Source organism: Quercus robur, chromosome 11 (assembly GCF_932294415.1).
Source record: "Quercus robur chromosome 11, dhQueRobu3.1, whole genome shotgun sequence".
Lineage (NCBI taxonomy): Eukaryota > Viridiplantae > Streptophyta > Magnoliopsida > Fagales > Fagaceae > Quercus > Quercus robur.
Window position 1 is genome coordinate 34,971,377 of NC_065544.1, and position 10,261 is coordinate 34,981,637.

Here is a 10,261-nt window from a genome sequence, read left to right on the forward strand (position 1 = left end):
TAAAACTTGCAGGCTTTGTGTCTTCTCCCCTGTACATGTTAATTACTTCTTCTTTTTTGTCCAGTAAATATTATTGCTATTATATTCTAAATAATTGTTATGATTATTATAATAATGATAATGATTATTGGATATGAGTTTGATAAATTATGTGAATTATGAACTTCTAATTTTAAGATTCATGATGTTTTCAAAAAAATTTAAGATTCATAATAATTAAAATAAAAATATTGATTTTACCAAGAATATATATTATTAAATATATATATATATATATATATACAGAAATTAAATCATAAATTACTTATCCAACCATGAAAGTGAAACACTCGGTTACTACGTGATATCCAGTATCTACTAGATCCCTAACCCAAAAGGCCTTTAACTTCTTGAATATTCAACGATCTCATATTAAAATTAAAAAACGGTTCTGAATTTTTTTTCTCTCTTTCTGTAAAATGTTCTTTCTCAAAGTTCTTCTTCGAAGCTCTATCTAACTCTCCCATCTTTCTCTCTCTAAAAAATCTCTATTAAAGCGCTTAAAGAGTTAAAAGGTTACTTTTTGTTGAAGCTATTATATAGTAGTGTATGACGAACTCATCGGAGCTCTTCCGCAGCCGGAGGTCTCGCGTGGTCCGCGGCTGCCCCGATCTATGGTTCGATCGGAGCTCTAAGCGGCGCGATCACTGCAATTACCACGTTTATCATCTTCTTCATCATCGCCAAGATTCCCAACCCTCCGATCCTCTCTGCCGATCCATTCACGTAAGACCTCACATAATAACTTTTTTTTTAAGGATATTAATTTGAGATTGTTGCTATCAACAGCTGAAATTGAATATATTTGTGTGTGTATATATATATGAATTTTTTTTTTTTAAATTTTCTTTTTGGAAATTTCTATACGGTAGAAATTGCTTTTGTTTTATTTTTATAAGGTAGTATCTCAGAGTTTGAGGACAAACAAAATTGCTTTTTTTTTTTTAAAGAAAAAAAAATTGTATTTCAGAATTTGAGGTCAAACGCTGAATTTCATATTATTTTATAGTGTTTCTTAACAACCTTCGAAATTAATTGTGAGCAACCAGATGAAGCTTACTTTACTTTACTATTTATGATGATCTGTTGTAGATTATTTATGAGAATTTGCGGTGAATGAGTATTTCTAGATGTATTTTCTTTTCTAACGTATAGTTGCAAATTTATTTTATTTTATAACTTTCAAATAATTGACATTCAAGATTTATCCATTCTTCCAATTACGTAGTAGTAATGTAGCGGATAATTTATAAATGAAGCAACCAACAACTTTTGACTTTTTAGTTTTATATCATTTAACAATTGGGTGGGGATTTTGAATGTCTCAATTGAAAACTTCAGAAGATATTAACTTATCAAAAACTTCAGAAGATATTAGTTGAACAATAATTGAAAACTTCAGAAGATATTAGTTGAACAATAATGTAGTTGAGAACAACTTTTAACTTTTTTATTGTTATTTTTGATATCTGAGATATAAATCTTAATCTAGGCAAATTTAAATGTACATGTATGAAACTCTCCCATGGAGACTAAAACTTTAGCTAGGGTATGTAGCCAACCCCTCAATTCTGCAAAATCGACTCAATCCAACACAACATGCCTGATTGGGTTGGTTTTTAGGGGTTGGTAGGTTGTGTTGGATTATCAAAACTTTTTTCATGGTGGATCAGGTTGGGTATGGGTAAGCAGATTCACAAATTTGCTTAACCTAATCTAACCCACCTATATTTAATATATAAAAAATATATTATGTAATTTTATTATTTACTCTTTTGTTTATCAATTGAGTTGTGATAAAATTATATGACATCCTACTAACCAGAGAATAATAAAAGTAGTTTACATTTATTTTATTTCTTTACTGAGTTGAGATAGAATTCTTGATATCTTATACCTAAAATTCAATGTCATTTGGTTTGATTATTTATGTTGGTTTGATGCACTTCCAACATATTATTTGTGTTGTTTAGAACCTTGAAGCGCTAAATAAAAAAGCCTGTGTTGGTTTGGTGCTATGCTCAGGTTTATTATGTTATAATTTGCTCTAATTTGTGCTAGTGCTGTTTTAATGCTTGTTTAAAAATAACAAATAAAAAATATCCAACCTATGGGCCCAACTTGATCCAAGTGGGTTAGGTTGGATATTTTTTAACCTGACCATGGTGGGTCGGATTGAAAAAAACTCTCAACCCAATCTAGCTCGACCCATGCACGCCCTTAAACTCAGTTCTTGCCCCTCACCCACAAGAATTTGTAATTGTAGAATGATCATACGCCAAAGGTATGTGGTGGTCAACTTTTTCCCTATAAGCTTCCATCTCTCTTTAACTCCGTTATGTTATAAAAGTCAAAAACATATCTTATTTCCATTCCTTTTTCCTTTGCAAACCATACAAAGAAAAGAGAAAAATATTTCCTTTCTTTTCTCCTTCTTTCCCTATTTTCAAAAATATTTTCTTTTCTCTTTCTTTATCATTTTCTTTCCTTAATTTATTATGGGTTCGGTTAATGTATGCCTTTAGGACATATATTAATCATCAATTTTAGGAATTTTTTAATGAGAAATTGAAAAAACTGTAAAAAAGTAAGTCACTTTTTCATTTTCCCATAAAAAAATTTCCTAAAATGATTTACTAATGTATGCCCTAAATGAACTAAGTTATTCATAAACCACTCAAGCTAGGGCATACATTAGTAAAACCTATTTGTTATTAGGGTTGTAAATGAACTAAGTTATTCATAAACCACTCAAGCTAGGGCATACATTAGTAAAACATATTTGTTATTAGGGTTGTAAATGAACTAAGTTATTCATAAACCACTCAAGCTCAGGTTGCTTGACTTGGAAAAAAGACTTATTGATGTTTGTTTGTTTAACAAACAAGCTAAGCTCAAATCCAAGTTTAAACTTACTATTAAATGAGCAAAGCTCAAACATATAATGTGTTTGTGAATAAGTTCTTAAAAACAGGGCTTGATTTAAGTTTATATATATAATTGTCTAAAAATATACACATCCAGACTTGATACTGGATCGTGTAAGAATGTAAATAAGTTCATACAAAATCAAGTTCTTATTTTTAGTTTGTAGATAAATATGAATAGTCCATTCGTATAATGAAATTATATATAATTTTTAACAACACAAAGTTGGTGAATCTTATTTTTATAAATTCATAAAAAAATGCTCTATCTAATAATTTCAAATAATATAATTTCAACTATAATTTAATTTTTAATTATTAATATATATTTTTGAAAGAGTAAAGAGATTTTGTCATGGTTTTACCATATATGAAAAGAAAATATGTTAACCAAGTAGCTCATGATGATAAGCTCAAACTTGTTTCATAAGGAAATAAACCAAATTTGAACATATAATCTTTTTTGATGTTGAATTTAAGCATCATATTCAAGATAAAATTAAATAAACAATCATAAACTTTCAATTCTATACTTGTTTACAGCCCCTACTTCTTACTCTTTACTTTTCTTTTCCCACTCCCCCCGCCCCACCGCCGCCGGGGGGGGGGGGGGGAATACAACCAAAAACAATGTAAGTTGAATCCCTACATCGAACTATACCAATGAGTTACTATTGTGAACTTACTATTGCAAAAACTATTAATCTAAATCCAAATCCAAATAAAGTAACAATAGTCACGCACTTTTAATTATACTCACTGTACACACTATTACATGAACTGAAATCATGTAATTACGCTTATCACACACGCGGTCACATGGATAGAAATTGTGTTTTGAAGAAATCGTGTTAAAGGAAGTGTATATAGAGCATTCAATAGCAATTAGCAAGTCTATAACAAGATAATTCTATCCAAATTCCAATTGGATCCGCAGCAATTGTGCAGTGCAGCATGAGTATGTGGGTATGGTATGACCCACCTAAAACCATTCGTCACGCAAAACGTCTTTCGTTCCCAACTTTAAAAAGATTCAAAAGAAGACAAACTGCAGTAATAAAATAGTACTACGTAACCAACCAAAAAAAAATCAAAAATCAAAATTGGACCTCATGTTATATATTAAAATAAAAAAAAAAGGGATTTTGAATTCTCTGTCTCCGAAGCTCTCACTTCAACTTCGCTCTCTAAAAAAAAGTTCTTTCTCATGTATTTCGTCGATGCTTTCACTGACTTCTTTATCTCTCTCACGTTTTGAAAAAAAAAAAAACTCTATAAAGCTCTTAAAAAAGAGTTGAAGAAGTTAGTTTTAAGCTAAAATAGATTAGATAGTGTATGAGTATACTGATGACGAGCGCATCGGAGCTCTTCCACAGCCGGAGATCGTATCGGGTGGGCCGCGGCAGCCCCGATCTATATTCCGATCGGACCTCTCATCGACGCCACCACTGCAATTATCACGTTTATCATCTTCATCATCATCACCAAGATTCCCAACCCTCCGATCCTCTTCGGCGATCCCTTTACGTACGACCTCACCTGTTATTTTTATTTATTTTTAAATATTTTAATTTCCTTCAACACCTGAAATTGCCTTCCATTTTATTGATTCTGATATTTAATTCTATATACGATACTGCTTATTTTATTTTGAATTTTGTAGAGGTTGTTGCTTTAAACAGCTGAAATTGAGTATATTTGTGTATATATATTTGATAATAAAAATTATTTTTGGAAATTTAAATTTACCAGGTGAAGTAATTGTATCACGATCGGTACTATAGGGTAGAAATTGCTCTTTTTTGTTTTGTTTAAATTATTATTATTATTATAATTATTTTATAAATTGTATTTTAGAATTTCAAAATTATTTTTGAGCAAACAGATGAGGCTTACTTTTCTATTCATGATCTGTTGTAGCTTATTTATGAGAATTTGCTGTGAATGAGTATTTTCTTTTTCTAAATAGTTGCAAATTTCATAACATAGCCTTATGGTTGTGTTTGTTTGTTAGAATTGATCACAATGGTTAAGCATATATAGTTTTGTGCATTCTTTAGTGACGACATGAATTACAACCGTAATCCCCAAATTCTATGTTAACTTACTTTGCAAGAAATTTTGTCTATAGGAGAAATAGTTACAATGAGTCCATACTTGCAAAACCTTTGGTAAGACTAGATTCGACTCGTAATATTAAAGAGCGACCTGTTTGCCTCCCGCCAGAACTCTTAGACTTTTTCAATGAAATCTCCTCCTTGAGCAAGCTCAACTGCATCAACATGGAACTCCGGTACACTAGTGAAGTCACCAGTAAAGGTTAATAAATCTTTGTGGTTTGAATGGATTGAAGAGAATTTAACTGATAGTTTAGGGTCAAGGACTTTTGGCTCGCACCCACATCTTAGCATGATTGGCTCTCCTGAAAAACATGCGAAGTTGGATCTTTTATAGGTAGGTGAAGGTTTGGGCTTGATAAGAAAATAAACGAGTAAAGAAAAAACTGCCGCAAATTCATTCAAGAGAAGTCTTGGAGACATCACTGTTAAGCCAACTTCTATGGCCATGTCTCACATATTTCAAATCAAAGTTGGGTCAAGAGCCTTGTAGTTTAACTGACACTTCCTAGTGTTTCCTACAAAGACGTCTAGGTTGAAATACCTCTTCTCCCAACTATTGAATTATCAAAAAAATCAAAGATGGGTCAAATTTGTCCATTCGAAGCCCAAGATGTTTACTTTCCATTAAAACAAGTTTGATATAAAAATTTGTTGCGGTGTAAAAAATATGGGCAAAAGATCATCAACTCATCAGCTTTGAGCATATCATAACCTCGTCTTCTTTCAACAACTCTTGAGCCAAACTCAACCTGACACAATTCTATGAAACAACCTAAATTTGAATGGTTTCTGCATTAGGATTTGTCAACAGATCAATAAAACCTAGCATAACTGTGCAACCAGAAGGAACTTATATATTTGTCTGAAAGTTTGGATTCTAGCTGATTTATGAGGATTTTTAATTAAATAGCTATCCCTATTGGTTTTTATTTATAATTTTAAATTTGGTTTCAGATTTTATAACTTCATCTAATCATCATCTTATGATTGTGTTGAATTGTTAGCGTTTTTTACAAAAATTAGATAGATGTTGCTAATATAACCTTTTCAGTTCATTAGTATCCATTGTTTTTAAATATGTAAGCATAATCCAAATCATTAAAGGCCAAGCCTTTTGAATTTGTTGTTTATAATTAATTTGAAATGTCTGGTTTTTGTAGAAATATGATTAATTTTTTTTTTTTCACATCATTTATGTTTTCATGAACTTGTTTTGTTAGGTTTATCAACTTATATATAACTAAATATCAAGCTATATATAAAACTTTTGCAAAATAGTTATATTTTGACCCTTTTGGAATCGTCCCACCCCCCCCCAACCACAACTTTAGAATTAACTGAGTTCAATAAATTTTAACTGTTAGACATATAAAAAGTCACAATGCACACATATATGTGCATGTGTGAATAAGTTGATAAATTGTGTATGATGTAAACTGTGAAGCATATTGTATGGGCTTAAGGACTTTTTGAAATTTAGTGGGGGAAGGCATAAAATTAGATAGCTGGCACGAACTGCTTCTCTTTGTAGTTCACCCCCCCCCCCCCCCCCCCCCTCCTCTCTTTGCATAGTACATATTTTGAGTGAAAAGTACCAGGAATAGCAACTGGTTAGGTGAGTTTCATTTGTGACGTGTCATTGTCTCCTCTGTGATCTCCAATAATTAAGGTCATCAATTGAGTGTTTATAATTTATTTATTTACCCAACATTTAATTGGTATCTTTCTTATTGGGAGGAATTTCAGGGGAGAAAATACTTTACTTAAAATGAACCTGGGTTACTTTATCATAATTGTGGTTTTGTTTATGTGTCTGTGCGGTGAAAGCATGAGATTCAAAATCAATATTTGTACAGTAGCTCAGTGCCTAGAGGTTCATACTTTTTTTCCCTCATTTCTATATCGTGTTGGCTTGAGAAGGAGCGTGCGGCAGTTCGACCTGAGCAAAGTACAAGTCAATTTGTTTCAAGCAACAGTGCCAACACAGAAAATTTAAGCAGCACAAGTAGGCCAAGGTTGATTGAAAATGAGGACAGGCTTCCTGGAGATGTGCTGCTTGCAAGGGCTAGGCTTCTGGAGAGGTTGAGAGGGGTGCCAATTTCTGCAAACAGGTCAGTGCTTAATGTGATATGCAATTGGGTATTTTTCAGGGGTGAGTTTGGACATTACATGAAAATTATTATCTATTATATGTCATCGATAATATTTTTATGCCAAAATTGTTATTATACATCTGCAAAATACCAAGATTTACAGCCACCAATGCTGTTGATGGTGAAGTTATGAAACTATTGCATCGTTCAATCTGATACCATATTTTAAGGTCTGATGATGGATCCAATTTTCTTATCTGGCTCCACTTTTAGATGGACCTTTATGTGTTAAAACTGGGTTATAGTGACCCATTTGATTCTTATGGAATGGCCAGAAACATCTTCAACTTTCTTGCAATTGATTATCCTGTACATGATGTCTGTAATTTAAATTTGTCATGACAAAAGTGTTTATGACTGGTCGAATTGCATAATGTGTGTGTGTGTGTGTGTGTTGGATTTTATTAACAGTCATATACTGTTAAGGGATGTTTAGCATATCACAAAACTAGGCCAACCACGAACAACATAGCTGGTTTTAATCGTTTTTAGTTCAAAAAACTGGTTCAAAATGGGATGAAATATGTTCCTTTAAAACCCCAGTTTTAACTTTGGTTCTTTCAAATATACATTATCTCCAAAATCAAGTTCTGTAAATTTTGATGTTTTTCATATTCATATTCTCACCATAATCTAGTTTTAAATTAGAAATTTTTGCATGCATATTAAGGAAAAATGGTTTTGATATGATTCTAGACAAACTTGAAATAAAATAAACCAGTTCAGTTTTCTCTTTGGTTCTGCTCGTAGAACTGAACTAGTTCAGTTGTTTGCCAAATGTCCCTTATTGTCTGAATTGGGTAGTTGGTTTAATGGGATGATCAAAGGGGTAGCTCCTTCTTCTGATCATTCAAGTTGAATTTGTGACAGACAGTTGAGGTTGTGGCACAACATTTGAAACGGTTTATCACTTTTTTCTTTTAATTAGATATGATGCCTTTTTATGTGAGATTGATGTGACATGGTGACAACTGTCCAAATCCATGGAATTCCCTTCAGAATCTCCAGAGGGGCCACATCCCTGATTCAGTTGATGACATTTAAAAAATGATGAGTCTCACTAGAGCTCTTTTGTCATATGGTTACTTGCTTCAACTGTATGAAATTTTAAATTGCAATTAAGGTGCAATTAGAGAGTCATTTGTGATCCTAAGTTTGGGGGCCCACTATAATTTTGCTCTGAATTCCCCTTTTGGAGGAATTGAACTTGGTTTAGTAATTGCAATGGCTAATTCTACTGGCTCTCATCACTGGGTTCAATTATGAAGCTCAGTGAACATCTTGCCCACTTACCAGAGAGAGTAGTGTATTCCTTTAATCTCATTTTATGACTTAATATTAATAGTGCAGCAATTCAGGCAGTTGGGACAAGACACTGTAATTTATTGTGACAAATATCTTCTAATATTTTTTATTTCTTTTAACAAATGCTGAATTCTATGCTTGTATTACTATTCATCAAACATGCAACAATATCCTTTATGGGAATTTTAAATATTCACAAATTATTGGTGAATATCTCTTGTACCACCAAATTGTGTTTGAAACGGTTGGACTGATTTTAATGGATGGCTTCTTCAATCATTGTGTTTCTCATTCAATTTTGATTTTTGTCAAATTTTTCTTGGGCTTCTGTTCTCTTTATGATATTTCCAGTATCTTGCACCTCTAAATTCTTTGTTAAATTATTTTCATATCATTAATTGTCATTTGCTGTGAATTTCTGCTGCTGATACTACTGACATCATCCTCAGTACTGCTGCTGCTGCTTGTGCTACTATAGATATCGTTTGTTGCAGCCAGCACGTGGTATTATGGTCTAGACTAGTTGACAAATATTCTCAAAGTGAAGATCTTTCTTCCCTTGTCCTTGAATCAAAATAATAGTCTCCTGTTTGGTTTTGCTTTTTTATTTAGGGGAAGTGGGAGACCTTTGTCAGACCGCACTGAATTAATGCTTGAAGATGACCCAGGAGAGCTTGTTGATGATCAGGACGTGGGTACTCAAGCATCAGCAGGTCAGTCAGCTGGAAGCTCAACCATTACTAGCCTGACCTCTCGAATCGAGAGGCTACAATTATTCTTAAAACCGAAGAAGAAGCCACCTGGTCTCAGTCAGGAGGCTCTAGATTGTTTGCACCTGGAGGTTTTCAGCAGCAAGGTTGAAGGGGCAGTATCAAGAGCTTCACAGGATTGTAGTATATGTCTGGAGACATTTGTGGAGGGAGACGTGCTTATACGCTTGCCATGTTCCCATAGGTTCCACTCTGCCTGCTTGGATCCCTGGGTTCGAACTTGTGGTGACTGCCCATATTGTCGCAGAAGTATAGTAACAAATCACAAAGCGTCAAAGAGTTAGAAATGTTTTTCTAAACTGGGTTTCCTACACGTTTGAAAGCTTTGGCTTGACACTGACCAAATTATGCCGTTAATTTGTAATTGTGTGCATATATTATTGTATCTCCTGCTCTGTTGTGTACACACGAGAAAATCTGGTCTCATTGTATTTTTTGACTGTTATTTTGAAATTTGAATACGTGTTTTCTGTGTTTTACATTTGTAGATTACCTTTTGATTTATCTCCTCTATTCAGGAAATTTAGAAAATATTGACAGTCAAGCCCACAAAGCCTATGAATGATGTTGGAAAGACCCAACAAGTAGTGTTGCCCAAAGCTTGCACACCTATATGTATCTGAAAATAAAAAATAACATAAATTAAAAATGCTTTTAAACTTTTTCTTTTTTGATAATGTAAAAAAATGCTTTTAACTTGAACATAACAGAATATACTACTCGAATGAAAGGAAAAGAGAACAATTATTAAACTTATGCTTTGGTCCTTGTTTTATTTTTTATCTATATTATATATTTTAGGCTAAAATGCAAAACTTATTTTCGAAGTTTTATTATTTTTCATTACTGTTTTATAAGTTTGAGTTTTGTTATTTCAATCTTCTAAGTTTCATTTCTTTCTACTTAAGTTCTCTGTTAATGTATTGTTAGTTTTTACAGTTAACTTA

The 10,261-nt window shown here is 32.6% G+C and overlaps 1 protein-coding gene across 2 annotated transcripts; it reads left to right on the plus strand.

Annotated features, from left to right (window-relative positions):
• Positions 1-398: 398 nt before the first annotated feature.
• LOC126707630 (probable E3 ubiquitin-protein ligase RHY1A) lies at positions 399-9,793 on the plus strand. Of its 2 annotated transcripts, none has more exons than XM_050407378.1 (3): positions 399-765; positions 7,007-7,197; positions 9,157-9,793. In XM_050407378.1, the coding sequence occupies exons 1-3, from the start codon at positions 589-591 to the stop codon at positions 9,596-9,598; spliced, it is 810 nt and encodes a 269-aa protein (XP_050263335.1). In that variant the 5' UTR covers positions 399-588; the 3' UTR covers positions 9,599-9,793. The 2 variants fall into 2 exon arrangements, with proteins under 2 accessions (XP_050263335.1, XP_050263334.1); XM_050407377.1 differs by lacking the exon at positions 399-765 and adding an exon at positions 4,093-4,493.
• The last annotated feature ends 468 nt before the right edge of the window (positions 9,794-10,261 follow it).

Bases quoted from the DNA above. Each gene is read 5' to 3' on its own strand.
- LOC126707630 (XM_050407377.1), top strand. From the start codon at position 4,302: ATGAGTATACTGATGACGAGCGCATCGGAGCTCTTCCACAGCCGGAGA. The intron at 4,494-7,006 runs GTACGACCTCAC...TGGCTTGAGAAG, and splicing joins CTCTTCGGCGATCCCTTTAC to GAGCGTGCGGCAGTTCGACC. The intron at 7,198-9,156 runs GTCAGTGCTTAA...TTTTTTATTTAG, and splicing joins GTGCCAATTTCTGCAAACAG to GGGAAGTGGGAGACCTTTGT.